General features: G+C 43.0%; 1 protein-coding gene across 2 annotated transcripts in view; it reads right to left on the reverse strand.

The window, feature by feature from the left end:
* Positions 1-16,624, reverse strand: part of THSD7B (thrombospondin type 1 domain containing 7B) — a 343,216-nt gene that overhangs the window by 12,233 nt on the left and 314,359 nt on the right. For both annotated transcript variants that reach the window (XM_014941122.1, XM_014941120.1), the window contains 4 exons: positions 14,983-15,124; positions 13,440-13,555; positions 12,782-12,899; positions 3,523-3,668 (listed from right to left, as the gene is read on the reverse strand). In XM_014941122.1, coding sequence (XP_014796608.1) covers positions 3,523-3,668; positions 12,782-12,899; positions 13,440-13,555; positions 14,983-15,124 — 522 coding nt within the window. The remainder of the gene's footprint in view (positions 1-3,522; positions 3,669-12,781; positions 12,900-13,439; positions 13,556-14,982; positions 15,125-16,624) is intronic.

Below are 16,624 nucleotides of genomic sequence, written 5' to 3' on the forward strand. Positions count from 1 at the left end.
ATACATTTTTTGGTACAGCAGTCTCCAATATAAAAGTCCACATGCAACAGTCTTGATTATTCTACCATGCAATACTGGAAATACATTCATATTTTCCAATGAATAAAATTTTAGAATATAAAAAATAAATTTTTTTTAGAATAAAAAAATCCACAGAATCTGTGGACTCTCAAGTAATTCTGTAGATAAAGGTTTGCTTATCAACAGTGGCTTCCATTTGCTTGCTTTCTTTCAAGACCAGCAGTGTGTTTTCACAACCAATTGAACACACTTAAAAGATAAAATATCATCCTGTCATTTATAGAGATAGATGGTTTTTTGGTTTATTTGATAGGAATATAAGCAATGCAGGAGCCCTGCATTAACTTCATTATCATCTTCAAAATTATTCATGTCCCCAAAATTATACATTTGAAGGTCTAATTAATAGGTGTGGAATCAGAGGAAGTTTGCTACAGTAATGGCACACTGAGGATGCTGCTAATCAGAGGAGACATGCCAAGGAGATGATCACATATTCCAAACTCAGGGGATCAAATCTGTATTGTAAATGCTCTTCCTTGGAAGATGGGATCACCTGAGGCTTGCCTAGAACCAGGATTTGCCTCTTGAGTCACAAGCTCCTGCCAGGAAATAAGCGGGGATTTGACTTCCAGAAGGGATTCCCTCCCTTTGGCTGCAAAAACTTTAGGCTGATCCTACGAAGGATGCAGAACCCACCCTGGGTCCCCAAATACAGCTGGGAGGTTTGGGGCCCTCCAGGAGGACTTTGCTCAGAGCCTCCGCCTCTCACCCTCTTCACCCCAACTGTAAAACACCCATATAATAAGGAGAAGGTTTACACCAGGACTGTTTTTTTGACACCCAGGTATCTTTTGAATTGACCAACACACTAACACAAGGCAGCACAAACCTCTCTCATCACCCGCCAACGCTTTCCACACATAACACACTAATAAGCCAAGAGATAACAGTCCTAATGAGATGCTTTGCCCAGACGTGCCTTTAAGGAAAGTTTTCCCTTTTCAGCTTTTACTGGGGTTCGTGTGCGCTCACAATTATTTTAGGTAAAGTGTTGATTGGGCAACCCTTTCCCAGGTTGATGAGCATTTAATCAGGTAAGTTTTCTTTAATGAGGAAGCGTTGCATGATCACATTTAAGGGACTGCTGTTAAAACACTTTAGCACAGAAAGGTTCTTAGTCTTCTTATGAATGTTAGGCAGTTAGTGCCTGATAATGTCTAGCTACTTCACTTATATTCCTTTAATGGAAAAATTAACAGCTTCAGCCACTGTTATTTTTTATTGTTTTTTTTTTTTTTTATTAATCAGGGTAAAGCACTTCAACTCCAGTAGGAAAATTATTAATGTAATGTAATCCTTTCGGATTAGGTGTACTATTTCCCAAGTTCTGCATCCCTCTGAAGGCAGCAGAAATGCCCCACACCCAGCAGAAGTGTGCCTGTGACATGTGCAACTACCTGGAGAGCAATGCACTGATTTCCATACTGAGAAAAATCACAATACAGAACACTTAGCAGGCTCCATTCCTCCTAAACATGCAGACACCTCTAATTATTCACATGAAGTCAATTTAGCATAAAATAGTCCTTCTACAATTAAGACACGCAGTCTCATTTATCTTGTAATACAAGGAAGAAATATTTCAGACTTATATTAATTGTCCTGTTTATATTATTACAGGAAGACACTTTCACAATATGCATTTTGGTCTTACCATAGGATGCATTTACCTTATTTAACAAATCATGCTTGAAAACAGGACTTCTGAAAGCTTTCTTTAGAAAGTAAGCTTAAGCTGCTTTTCCCAGCAAAGCACAGGAATAAATCACCCTGTATTTATGAACTGCATTTAATTCCTAAGCACCTCATTAAAAGAACTGAACACAAATAAAATGGCTCCTCTCCAAAACAAAGCAAAGGGTAGAGAAACAACATCGCAGTAATTTAAGGAGAGGAGCAGGCTCTATCTCAGTGAAAGCACAGGATGATATCTGGGTTAGGGAAGGCTGTGATTACTTGCTCCGAGCTGAAATTTAGCTGGGTTCTGGATGCGCACGCTTTTAATCTGCACAATGTATTATTTATCTGGAGTACGCCAGGGCGTTAATTCAGCTTCCCTACTAATTCTTTTATCAGCTCTGTCAGCTCCTATGGTTGAAGGTCTCTCCCCTAACGTTTAACAGAATTTGCTTACGCTAGCTGGACAAAATATCAGCTGATATTAACATTTTCTTATATTTAAGTTACACATAAATAAATACTGAGTGCAGTACATACAAGGACCATACTCCCATCCCTAGTTACAATGAGTTGTTGTTCATTATGTAAAACATCATGATATTTCTGTTTCTCTCATCTTGGACTGTCCAAAGACTGTTACGCTCAAGATTTCATTTGTGAAAACCTGGGAAAATCCAGGGTAACTATTCTGCTGACCGCAGAATTCACCCCACGTCCATCTCACTGCATCCAGGAACCACACAGGTATTCAAGGCATTTGTGGCACGGGAGAGGGCAGAGCAGAAAACACAAGGGATGTGTCTTTACGCGCATTATTGGCTTCAATCTCCTACACGGTATAATGCGGAGAAGTAGCCACAGATCCACGCACAGGTCCTGTCCCCTGGGAGCAGAGAGGGCTCTTTTCCACCCCAACACACTTCTCCCACCACCATCTCAGCACAACCAACTTTAAGGAGCTGGAGTGGACTCCACGCTACCCGAGAAACCTCACCAGGAAAGATTCACTTCTGCTTAAATTGGGTAACCAACTAATATGTTTTAATACTGGAAATGCGATCTCAGGGATAAGAAGAGAAAAAAAAGCATAGAGGGGAAAAAAAAAAAAAGTCAATTCAAGGCTGATGCAAGTCACTGGCAGAAAAAAAAGACCTCTCTGGTGCCTAACAGAGGTGCTGATAGGTACAGCACATCACAACTGATTCTGGCCATTTTTAGATCATTATAAAGATAACCAGGCCAAGGAGAAAGCAGACACCAGCACTTCATACAATAACTCACACTATTGTGAGATCTTGTGGGGAAAGACCTGCTACACAGTACTTAAAAAAAAAAAACAAACAGGGGAAAAAAAGGAAAGAAAAAAGATTTAAAAGGTTAAGCGCTCTTGAAATCTAGTGTATCTATTTTCTTGTTAGAGTTATTTTATATAATTAAATTATAGGTCACCATGACTAAGCCCACTCAAGCACATATACTCTGTAAATCTTCTTTAATACCTCTATAAGCTCACAGTACTTGAACCCGTATTGCTATAAATCACTGCTGATGGCTGGAAGATGAGGTGCAGAGGTTTACTGCTCTTGAACTTCCTCTGCTTCCCTACAGATCTCACCAGCACTTTCAATGGCCACAGAGGCACCTCTGACCCATGAATGGTGGCCTCCATCAATCCCGCCATATAATGATGGGTTTTGCCGTTGACCCCGGCCGGGGCAAAGCCATGGAGCCCACGGGGAGTGGAGGAAGAATCCGTACCTGGACTCTGCAGGGAGACCATGGTCCCAGGAGCCAGCTGTAGCAGGGCTTCACCGGGCAGCTCCTGTGCTGGGTGAGCTGCTCCGGGCAGGGTCTGCCTTCACCCGCTGCCCGCAGGACCACCGAGCGCCCACGCACCATCTGGCCTAGGCGAGGGGAGAAGACAGGACATGGTGAAGGAAACCCAGAGATAGAAAGACAGAAAGAAAGACAGATTTTGTGATTTATCAATATTCCTAGTTTATTTTCCTGCCACTACAATCAGTTCAAAAAAGCAATTAATTGGGAAGACTATTTGGATAATATGTATGCAATTGCTAAGTCTAAGTGATGCAGCCACCGATATTTTCAAACACAGTTTTTAAACACAGTTTTGTGTGTTTTCCAAATATATTACTTGTTTATGCAACACATTTAAATACTTGACTAAATCCTGATTATTAAATATGACAAGAAAATAATTCCTGTGGCAGCATCATTTCTAATGTTACACATTCAATATGTTTCCAGAGATTTTTAACAAATGAAATTTTCTTTTTATGACCAATTATGTGCATCTAATTTGAAAACTGCAAACACTCCAGTGGCTATTACTGTCCATAACCACTTCTGCCATTTCCATTAAAATCCTATTTATTATTGGTGAAAACTTCTTCAGCCGCTGAATGGAAAAAGCAATTATGTTACTACTTTTGAAATAATAAAACTGAATATATTCATTAAAGTTACAGCAATTCCATTTCTGTCTTCTTTGCTGCCCATTTACGTCCAGGAATGTTTTCACTCAGAATGCTTCAATTAGAATCCCAGCTCCAATTAAAAAGAAAAGTGGGGAGGGAAAAAAAAAAAAAAAAAAAAGCCCTTTCTGCAACAGGATGCAGAAGATTGTGCGGGGGATAAAATTTCTGCCTTGACTTTCCCAAGGCGTGGATTTGAGAGGTGGTTAAGAAAGAATAAAAGGTCTGGGTAATAAGGGCACACGCACGTGCAACGAGACAGATGCAGGCAATAATTGCCAACTCACTGAAAAGGAAAGAGATAAGGTGTTGCGGTGGAGCTCGCCCATTTGTATGGCAGTATCTCAGCTGCAGAAGGGAGGCCGGGGGTGAGGAGGAGAGAAAACATCCCCTGCGAAGTGGGGAGGCTGAGATTTCCAGCCGGATCCTTCTCCCAGCTATTTATGCACACACTTCTTAATTAACAGCGCTGCAGCCGGGTTTAAGGTGCATCTCTAATAACTGCCCTCGCGACTGTCCACGGAGCAGGGGGTTCCAAAAACATTTTAGCAAATAAAAATTAAAAGCAGACACACCTGAAAGCTACTGAAGGGCACCTTAGTAAGCTCTCTTACCTTTGCAACGCTATTCCCTTGCTCTGACTCATTGCATTCCATTTTTGAACCCATTTAAACCAATTTTAAAGTTTTTTCCTTTTCCAGTTCTAATCCCCCGGACCTGGGGAGTTTGTAAGAGAAGTGATGATAAAAGCTCTTATCCACATGACTGTGCATTCAGCCACCACAGAATCAGGTACATTAGGAGGCAGAAAAAAGTCCTGCCAGCTGAGAGGAAAGGAAAGGTAAGAAACTCCCGCAGTTCACGGGGAATTAGAGCACGGGAAGAGAAACCCCACATCCCGCTGCCAGCAAACCCCAGGGCAGCCCTCCCCTGCCAACAGGCCAAAATTAGCCCCTTCTTTCTCTCCAGCAACAGAAAAAAAAATGCCGGATTCTTCTTAATTCTGAATGCTGAAGACTGGTAAGCAATGGAAAAGGTCCTTTGGGCAACGGTGGGAAGCCCGTGGCTGTGGGGTTTTATGGGATGCTCTGGGGCCAGCTCCTCACGTCGGGCAGGGAGCTCTGCCAGGCATGAATCCCAAAAGAGCAGCTCTGGAAAAGGAGATCTAAGCTTAAAAGATCTGCTTTCATTAGAAGGGACTTGAAAGCCTGAAGCATTTATCAAGCTATTTTAATTAAAGAAATAATTTCCTTTCGTACACTCTGTTTAACATCTTTCTAGGAAAATGTAAATGGGAAGATCATTGAATAGAAAACACGATTTTCCTTTTAAGAGGAATTAACAACCGTTCTGTAGTTATTTACATTTTATTTTCCTACACTTGCTTATCCATTTAAACTCACAACATTCACAATGGTCAGGTGGTGCTTGACTCATTTAGTTCACCACTCTCTTCTTCTACTGTGAATAACTCATCAAAGAAACAAATTCCATTGAGATCTTTCTTTGCACAATCATTCTAGTGAGTTACTTTTTTGCCCCTTCACTCCCTAAACATTACCTAGATACCCAGTTACCACTCAAGTAGCAGAAAAAGTCCCCGTCTTTACTTTTTTAAATACCTCATCTTTTGCTGCCTGTGGAGAACAGAATCTCACTGCATCTGAAATTATTTTTCTTCCAATACCAACTCCAGCAGAGTCAAAGCAATTGCAGTTGTTTCTTTAATTTCCCAATATTTTTTCTTTCATTTCCCCCATTAATTTGCCACATCTCTGCTTCCTCTGCTCTGCAGTGTTGAATGATATGAAAATTAAGATAGAAAGTGTGCTGAAAGTTGAAAGTATTTCTTCATATCCTCAAATTTGTCATTAGCTTTGAAAGAAGGAAAAAAGAGCCTAGTCTTGTTAACACCGGTCACTTAAAATTCTTTAACCATCCACGGCTAAAATTTCATCTCAGAAACACAGGATCATATTATCTAATCATAAGATTTTCTTATCCCCCAAAATCTTGCCATTCCTTGAATTTTATCCCCACAAAGTGACGTGTTGCAGCTAAAGCCAAGATGATTAAAATTCCTTCTAGAGTTCATCCCAGTCAAAATTACTGACACGTCATTGTCTGTTTGATGAGCTTGAGCAGAGCACATAGAACATGAGCAACTGCAAGACTAGAGCAACGATCAAGTTACTCAAATACAGCCCTGGAGGTCAGGTTAGGTCAAGTCACAAGCAAAGGGGACTGGTGACAAATGGAGCTTTTCCTCTACTTCCCACTGCCAGTCCCAGCAGCGGGTACTGGGGCATCCCCAGCTCTGGGAGAGGCTTTGCTGGCCCCTCTTCCAGCACCACCAAGCAGAGCTTAATGAGTTTGAATAGCAAGCAAGAAAAAGTCACCAAAGTTTCTTCTTCAGAAGACAACACCAGAAGCGTTTTCCCAAATTGGTGAGGAATCAGTGAAAAACGTGACCACCGAATTTTTCAGTCGTGCACATCCTCGCCCCCCTCATTTCTTCTATCCCAGGGGTCAGTCTGGTGTTGGGGTGCACGTCTCTGCAACCCGCTACAGGCTCTTCTGGGCTCTGAGGACTGAGCAAGGCACAGCATAGTGTTCAACAGAATCATAGAATCATAGAATGGTTTGGGTTGGAAGGGACCTCAAAGATCATCTAGTTCCAACCTCCCTGCCATGGGCAGGGACACCTCCCACTACAGCAGGTTGCTCAAGGCCCCATCCAGCCTGGCCTTGAACACTTCCAGGGATGGGGCAGCCACAACTTCCCTGGGCAACCTGTTCCAGTGTCTCACCACCCTCATAGTAAAAAATTTCTTCCTGAGACCTAATCTGAATCTTTTTTCTTCCAATTTAAAACCGTTTCCCCTTATCCTATCATTACCCTTCCTGGCAAAGAGTCCCTCCCCGGCTCCTCTATAGGCACCCTTCAGATATTGAAAGGCCGCTATAAGGTCTCCCCGGAGCCTTCTCTTCTCTGGGCTGAACAATCCCAGCTCCCTCAGCCTGTCTTCATAGGAGAGGTGCTCCATCCCTCTGGTCATCTTCGTGGCCCTCCGCTGCACCTGTTCCAGCTGGTCCATGTCCTTTCTGTGTTGAAATCACATCGGATTGGAAAACATTTTCATAGAAAAACTCAGCACCCTCATGTATTCATTTGCCTTAACAAAGGAAATAGAGTTTGCTGGGGATTACCCATACCAAACATCTTTCCAGTAGCTTTGATTCAGGCTGTGGGAGCACCATCCATTACCACAGTACGATACATCTTTCCATAGCAGCACAGCGACTGATGTGAGGAACCCTAATATATAACCCAACGTCAGCCTAAAGCCCCAGCCAGCATCCTGAACAGATGCTGCCCAGAACTACAGCTGCGAGAGGCGAATATCAGTTACACATCTCCGTAGGCTCAGCACAGGCAGGAAAGAGAGATCTACTTTACTCATCATCATTTATAAAAATCAATATATTCGCCTTCGGCTGCTGTGTACCAGGACCATATTAGCTGTCAGTGCCACATACGCAGCAGCATCACTTCATGTTTAAATGCATTGTTCCATAAAATAAAACCTGAGCAAGAGAAAGGTCCCATCCATTAAAATATATCACAGCAAACCGTTACTGGAAGAGATGGACAGAATAAAAATTTTAGGAACAATGCCTGAGTTAAGAAACACATGAAAATGTAAATCCAGCAACACTAAATTTTGATCTGAATTATATTTAAATTGTGTTTCTCTCTGAAGTCGTTCATGGTACTTCAGCAGGCCCTTCACCTGCTCTCCAAGAAAAGGCAGAAAAGCAGAATATTATTGTGAGCAGAGCCAGTCACGGTGCGTACAATTGATTTGCTGTGAATTATTTTTGAGAACCGTGCATTTAAGTCCTGCATTTTAGCTTTATCAAATAGTGGGCAATTACTTATTTGGCAAAGGGAAGCCGAATCAGTGTTTACTACAGCCAATTCCCACAGCTCGTTTGGTTCTCCCTGCCTAATTTGAGGCTCCATCCTATTCTCACAAATGCCTGTGAGAAACTCCTGAGTATTTCAAAGGTATTGCAGTCTCAGCCTTCGGGTAGGAAACCCTCACTGTATTCATCTGTGAGGTACCACCTGTAGATGAGTACATAATTAATGTCTTCTCTGTTAACACCATCATCAAGTACTATTTATAACCAACTGGAACTCAGTGAAGAAGCAGAAATGATGGTGTTTCTGCTGTTGGAACCACACAAAGGCCACGACTGCAGGACTGGTGCAACGGTCCCTCCATCACAGATGTTTGATATCGGTGTAGCTCCACGCCTGACTGCTGCTGCAGCAGAACCCAGATCAGGACTGGGGCTGCAGTACAATAAACCACGTGCTGGGAATAACTTGGATGCAAAATACTTCTGCTTCTTTGATGCTCCTGCTTTGGGATGAGATTCAGAAGACTCTTGAGTCCCTGCAAAGCTATTTGAATGACAGAGAAGGACTGAACAAAACTTGACTTCCTTATGATATAATTTTTGAGACTTTCCCAGCTGCTTACCTACAGTAGGTTCACTGAACAGTATCTCCAGCTTTTAAATCATTCAGGTCTATGTCCTGAACTGTACAAACCAGCTCTCTAGCTAGCAGTATAATGGAGTCATGACCTCTGAGGACCAGAAGATGATCCATAGACTGAGCTGAGCTTGGGCTTGACTGTGTGGTTCCAAGTAGCCTTAATGAGGTTTGGCACCGACAGCCAGGACACTCCCAGGAAGAGCTGAGGTCTGCTTTGGCAGGGTGTGGATGTTTCCAGTTTTCCTCTGCAGAAGCCCAGCTCTTATTTAGGACGTGAAGTAACGGGTTTCTCCTTCCATGCATTGGGAACCATCAGTTCTTTAACCAGGTGTTAGGATTTACATCGTTATTGTGTTAGCATTTCAGCATCAGGAGCAGAATAAGACACATACCTTGACCTCCAGTAGGTCCCTTTGCAGACTATGCAATGTGAGAGCTCGGGAGGAAAAAACCTTCAGGCATTATATAGGATGAGCTGCTCCTTTAGCACGCTAACAGCCATGCACAAGTTACAACTTGCTTATGCAAACATAGCTCTGTTTATTTTAGTAAGTGATTGAACACTAAAAAAAAATAATTTAAGTCAATTCAGCACCATGAGCATTAACACTCTAAAATGGATTTTGAAGGAAAAATAAAATTTGGAATTAATAGTATTCCTAGGGTGTTGTTGTTAAAACACTGCCTATGAATTATTCATTTCTGTTAAGAAAGCACTACTTTACAAAAGGGCTAAAAGCTCAGCACAGAAAGAACACCACTAATCCAAATATTAAGCTTTTTCTGTAACATGCTTTGATCTCTGAAATCCATCTGAAGGAATCACTTTATGGAAGTTAAGAGCTTTTTTCTTTTTGACCTTAACTGTATTTGATTCAAATATACATTATGGCTCTCGAATGTTAAAGACCATTAGCTGTACATCTAATGCACATCAGAAGCCTTGGGAAATAATGTCGTGAGCTTATTTTGAATAAAAGCTTCAATGCATTTCCTCATGTCAATACTGAAAGGGTTTTTTTAAATAATATAAAGTTTTAAAAAAGGTCCTAATCCTTTCACTTTTTGTATGCTGGTGAGCACTACCGGCAAGAGAAAACCTCGCTGGAGTTACTGGAGTGACACAAGTATTAAGGGACCTGCAGATGCAAGATGGAGACAGAGGCATATAGTAAATGATGTAAAACAGTCTTAGTGTTTTTTCTTCAATGGGATGTAAATATGTTACTAAAAGTAACTTCACCAAAAGATTTGTATTTGGTTATTTATCCACTTCTTAAGAACCCTGTAATTCTCCCCAGCTCTTTGCTAGCTCCTCCTGTCTCTGGGGTTAGCATTTTCTGTGACTGAATCCTGAAAATTTGAATCAATTAATAAAATAATCCTCCAGGCTCCTGTCTACTTGGGTCCCTAAATTGCATTTTTTGCTTTTGAGTACTTTGAAAACAGCCTGCCTTGTTCAAAAACCCAAACACCTCAGGACCTCAAAAGTGTCCGAACATCACCTGGGAAGGGTTCGGTGTCTCAGGGTGACCCCTGTGCTCTGTGCCCCTGCTGGAGGACTGGGGGTCCCACCTGGGGCTGGGGGTCCCAGCCTGCATTACTGAGGTGGAGGGGGCAGAAAGGGGACAGGAGAGGACTCACCGCCGGCACCACACGTGTGGGAGCACTGGGACCAGGCTGACCACGCCGAGAGCCGGCAGTCCACCGCACACCCCACCACACACCGGCTGCTTGTCTGCACGGGCTTCTCCAGGCCAAGCTGCAAGATGAGAAGGAAAGAAAGGCATCAGCGCCCCCCAGGGTCCCCAGCCACTTCCCACCACCGCTGGGCACCAAGTCGGACAACTCAAAATAGGCAGTGAATCCCATGGGATGCCAACATTGCTGCTTACAGGGAGTTTTCCTGAGGGTGGAATTGGTGAAAGTTTCAGTATTGAAGCATTTCAGGTCTACGAGTCCTTCAGTGTTTGGGTCTTGCTCTGAAAGGACAATCCCAAACTTCTGGTAGGGCACCATCTCCCTGATGGCCAGTTTTGTTGGAGCCATGGTCCAGGATCTATTGCTGTCCCCTACACATGCTACTCCAACCCCAAAACCTCTCGTTTGAGTCAAGGAGCTACACCACCCACTAACACCCTGGGGGATGCTTTTCTTCCCCAAAGCACCCAACTGTTGTGCTCCCAGCACCGAACACAACTTCTCCACCACCTATGGACGGTGTCTCGGGGTGGATGAGAGGGCTTCCTAGGAACACAATGAACCCCTGAGTGTCTCCCTGCCCCACACGTGCCATCCTCACCCGCTGGCAGAGCTTCGTGCTGACGATGGCCCCATCACTGCGCTGGCAGCTGAGGAGACGCCGCCGCTCTCCGTGCCCACAGGTGGCATTGGCACCCAGCTGGCACCCACTCCAGCCTGCAGACACAAAGCAAAGGACACGCTGCTGCAGTTTGACGGCCACCACTCCATCTTCCCACCTATTTTACAGCAGCACGTGGGTTACCTCCCCCCTCACGCGGCGCTTCCCCACGTCGGGGCGTCCCAAACCCAAGAACAACCCCCACAAAAGGAAGTTGCTCTGAAAACCAAGCAAGTCCCTGGGGAGAAACTCCTTCCCTTGCACTCAGATTTTCTCCTCAACGAAACCGGTACCTCCGAGTGCACGGAAAACTGTTAAATGCTGATAAAGGGTATCAGTTCTACCCAGTTGGCGCATTTACAAGACTGTATTGTCTGAAGTAAAATTTCATTTTCATAAAGCAGCCGGGGAAGTTTCTGAAGGGTAACTCTGGTTTAACCTATTCCTTGTCTCAAGGCAAAGCTTTCCATTATTTAAGACTAAGCTCCATAAAAAAAGTATTTCTAGTAGATGAAAATTCATATCCTATTACTCGTCTGAAGCTATGATGGTCAGAAGACAAGTCAACTAAAATAAGTCTTAAAACACCATTTAAAATAAACAAAAAAGCATAACACAAACAACAAAATATTCCATACACCACCAATAAATGGGAAGCATATGAGAAGAAAACCCATTACTTTGTGTCTTCCATCTCTGATAAACATGAACACATAAATGTTCTGCATTTCTGAAATGTGATGATAAAAAAGGTATCGTCCTGCTGCCTGTTTGCTTCTGGGGCTTTTATTTCAAACAGGCTGAGTTTATATTCAGATATAACATTTTCTCCTGCTTTGTTCTCCCTTCCCACCAGCCGCCAAATTCCTCTTAGATCTCTTGTCCTCTTTCTGCCTTTCTCATTTATCCAAGCTGGTCAAAAAAAAAGGATTTTTTCCTTCTTTTTTTAATTTTTGTTAGTTTTTTTGCAACAGATCTAATTGCTTCTAAGGTCCTAAATAATGCATTTTACTCTGAATATTCTATGCCCACCCATATAACCCATATTTGCCTTCAAACCAGAAGACTTTTGTTGGTATTATTGCTTTCACCAGGATCACATGGGTAATACTGAAATTTTCCAATTAATTCTGTTGATAACCCACCAAATAGAAGAGATCCCATTCAACCTGTTTTATTTCCAGTGTACCTGCAATGACAACTTAAATTAAAAATTGTCCATTTGTCCGCTAACCTGTGGACAGAAAAATAATGTAGGCATGTAATTAACTTTAGTGAACTCAGTGATGCCTACACATAACTCTTTTAATGTCAAAGCTTTAACCAGCACAAGCAAACACAAACTAAAAACACACCTGGAGAAAGCCTTTAAGGAGCTGAATCTCTTATGCAAAGATACTTGGAAAAGCAGAGCATCCATTTAATATGCGTTGTAAAAATTGGTGTCTTTTCCTGCTAAGAGTATATTGGAAAGTTATACCTACCTGTTAGATTGTACTGATACTGGAAGCAGTTTTGGTTAAGAATACACGGCTTCACGCCTGCGTTACTGAGGTGGAGGGGGGATAAAGGGGGCAGGAGGGGACTCACCGCCAGCACCACACGTGTGGGAGCACTGGGACCAGGCTGACCACGCCGAGAGCCGGCAGTCCACCGCACACCCCACCACACACCGGCTGCTTGTCTGCACGGGCTTCTCCAGGCCAAGCTGCAAGATGAGAAGGAAAGAAAGGCATCAGCGCCCCCCAGGGTCCCCAGCCACTTCCCACCACCGCTGGGCACCAAGTCGGACAACTCAAAATAGGCAGTGAATCCCATGGGATGCCAACATTGCTGCTTACAGGGAGTTTTCCTGAGGGTGGAATTGGTGAAAGTTTCAGTATTGAAGCATTTCAGGTCTACGAGTCCTTCAGTGTTTGGGTCTTGCTCTGAAAGGACAATCCCAAACTTCTGGTAGGGCACCATCTCCCTGATGGCCAGTTTTGTTGGAGCCATGGTCCAGGATCTATTGCTGTCCCCTACACATGCTACTCCAACCCCAAAACCTCTCGTTTGAGTCAAGGAGCTACACCACCCACTAACACCCTGGGGGATGCTTTTCTTCCCCAAAGCACCCAACTGTTGTGCTCCCAGCACCGAACACAACTTCTCCACCACCTATGGACGGTGTCTCGGGGTGGATGAGAGGGCTTCCTAGGAACACAATGAACCCCTGAGTGTCTCCCTGCCCCACACGTGCCATCCTCACCCGCTGGCAGAGCTTCGTGCTGACGATGGCCCCATCACTGCGCTGGCAGCTGAGGAGACGCCGCCGCTCTCCGTGCCCACAGGTGGCATTGGCACCCAGCTGGCACCCGCTCCAGCCTGCAGACACAAAGCAAAGGACACGCTGCTGCAGGTGATGGCCACCACTCCATCTTCCCACCTATTTTACAGCAGCACGTGGGTTACCTCCCCCCTCACGCGGCGCTTCCCCACGTCGGGGCGTCCCAAACCCAAGAACAACCCCCACAAAAGGAAGTTGCTCTGAAAACCAAGCAAGTCCCTGGGGAGAAACTCCTTCCCTTGCACTCAGATTTTCTCCTCAACGAAACCGGTACCTCCGAGTGCACGGAAAACTGTTAAATGCTGATAAAGGGTATCAGTTCTACCCAGTTGGCGCATTTACAAGACTGTATTGTCTGAAGTAAAATTTCATTTTCATAAAGCAGCCGGGGAAGTTTCTGAAGGGTAACTCTGGTTTAACCTATTCCTTGTCTCAAGGCAAAGCTTTCCATTATTTAAGACTAAGCTCCATAAAAAAAGTATTTCTAGTAGATGAAAATTCATATCCTATTACTCGTCTGAAGCTATGATGGTCAGAAGACAAGTCAACTAAAATAAGTCTTAAAACACCATTTAAAATAAACAAAAAAGCATAACACAAACAACAAAATATTCCATACACCACCAATAAATGGGAAGCATATGAGAAGAAAACCCATTACTTTGTGTCTTCCATCTCTGATAAACATGAACACATAAATGTTCTGCATTTCTGAAATGTGATGATAAAAAAGGTATCGTCCTGCTGCCTGTTTGCTTCTGGGGCTTTTATTTCAAACAGGCTGAGTTTATATTCAGATATAACATTTTCTCCTGCTTTGTTCTCCCTTCCCACCAGCCGCCAAATTCCTCTTAGATCTCTTGTCCTCTTTCTGCCTTTCTCATTTATCCAAGCTGGTCAAAAAAAAAGGATTTTTTCCTTCTTTTTTTAATTTTTGTTAGTTTTTTTGCAACAGATCTAATTGCTTCTAAGGTCCTAAATAATGCATTTTACTCTGAATATTCTATGCCCACCCATATAACCCATATTTGCCTTCAAACCAGAAGACTTTTGTTGGTATTATTGCTTTCACCAGGATCACATGGGTAATACTGAAATTTTCCAATTAATTCTGTTGATAACCCACCAAATAGAAGAGATCCCATTCAACCTGTTTTATTTCCAGTGTACCTGCAATGACAACTTAAATTAAAAATTGTCCATTTGTCCGCTAACCTGTGGACAGAAAAATAATGTAGGCATGTAATTAACTTTAGTGAACTCAGTGATGCCTACACATAACTCTTTTAATGTCAAAGCTTTAACCAGCACAAGCAAACACAAACTAAAAACACACCTGGAGAAAGCCTTTAAGGAGCTGAATCTCTTATGCAAAGATACTTGGAAAAGCAGAGCATCCATTTAATATGCGTTGTAAAAATTGGTGTCTTTTCCTGCTAAGAGTATATTGGAAAGTTATACCTACCTGTTAGATTGTACTGATACTGGAAGCAGTTTTGGTTAAGAATACACGGCTTCACTTGTGAAACTTCAGGGCAGGGCTTGGTACTGGCAGAAGACCTTAGCACTTGTCGAGTCCGGGTTTGCATAACATTGGGATCACACACCTATATAAAAAAGCAGCGGAGAGCACAAGAGATCCCAGTAAATCAGACAGACACCGACCACCCACTGGCAATATAACTAAAAGTCACCTTTTGTCCACCCTGATTTGGCTATTTTAGACACTCCTATACTACTCATTACCATAACTTTTTGTAAGGACCCTTGGGGACAAAGGGATAAAGATTGTGCCGTTTTGCTGTGCTCTGCTCTCCACCTCTTCCCAAGACTTCTAGTTAAATACTGTACTACTGAATAACAGCACAGGATTCCCGGCACAATGTGTTTTTAAGTAATAACTAATGTTAGTGTGAAAGCAAACTTTCTTTCATTTCTAGGAAGGACATTTGTAATTGCAGATGAGTTACGATGCTGGCGAGACGACAGAGTGACTTTTCAAAGTATCTGATGCAAATAACGATGTCTGCCTATAAACCAGGATTTTCTTGTTTACATTTTCATGTGAATATGAACCAACTGAGGCCGGTTTTCATTTGTGTTTGTACATCACAGGGAGGAAAATTGTTTGCTTTTTAGGAGCCCCCCCAACCTCAGTCTCTTAGCACTGTGCCATGGGGCTTTTGGGCTTTCCATTTCAGCTGCAGACATAGCAATAGCGAATAAATGTTTTCTGCCAGTTTTTCCCCTTGGTTTACTTAATTTGGGGCTACTGCTGGTGACCCCACCCCGGCTGTCCCATCCATGTCTCATGCCAAGGGGAACTATTTCAGTAGGAAGGAGTCGTGGTGCCAAAGATTAAATGCCTATGACACCAGGCAAGCCCAGTTGGTGACGGAGAGCACTAAGGATGACTGCTTTGTCTCGTTAAATGAAATCACACAAAAAAAAAGGCTAAATAAGCTTATTCTGAAGCCAGGGTGATTACGGGAACATGTAATGCCATTTTGGCTGCAAGGCTGGGGCAGAAAAGCAGCCCCAGGGGCAGGGGCTCTGACCCACTGAAACCCAGCAGAGTTTTCCCACAACCCAGTAGAGCGGGGATGGGTGTGTGGAAGCAGCCCCAGCAAACCTATTAGAAATAAATCCCTATTAAGGGCATTCACAGCCATTTACTGAACAAGATGACCTATTTAATTCCCAACAGTGTCTCATTAGGACCAAAGATTGCTCAGGAACAGCAAAGAAAACCAAAAAAAAAATGCACGTAAAAACACATTTTCATAAATGGTTGGGAATTTAAAACACGATTTTTCTATAGAGCACTTTAATTAAAAAAAAAAACACCACCAACTAAAAGTTTAAAATCACAAGCTTATTATCATGCAACGAACTGCCTGCAAAGGCTGAACCCTGTACAGGTGAAAGTATGGATAATTCCTGTATTGTGAATATTAAAGAGAAATGTAATGGCATGCCGGAATAAATCTAGATCTCAGACTGTTGTAAACTGGATTAGTTGCACAGATGACAGCATAACTAAACACAATATCAGGACAAACTGGAAAAAAGTCTGGTTTAGTCACAAAATACATTGTCAGGGCCCA

This window comes from Calidris pugnax, unplaced genomic scaffold, assembly GCF_001431845.1.
Source record: "Calidris pugnax isolate Ruff unplaced genomic scaffold, ASM143184v1 scaffold60, whole genome shotgun sequence".
In the NCBI taxonomy this organism is placed as follows: Eukaryota; Metazoa; Chordata; class Aves; order Charadriiformes; family Scolopacidae; genus Calidris; species Calidris pugnax.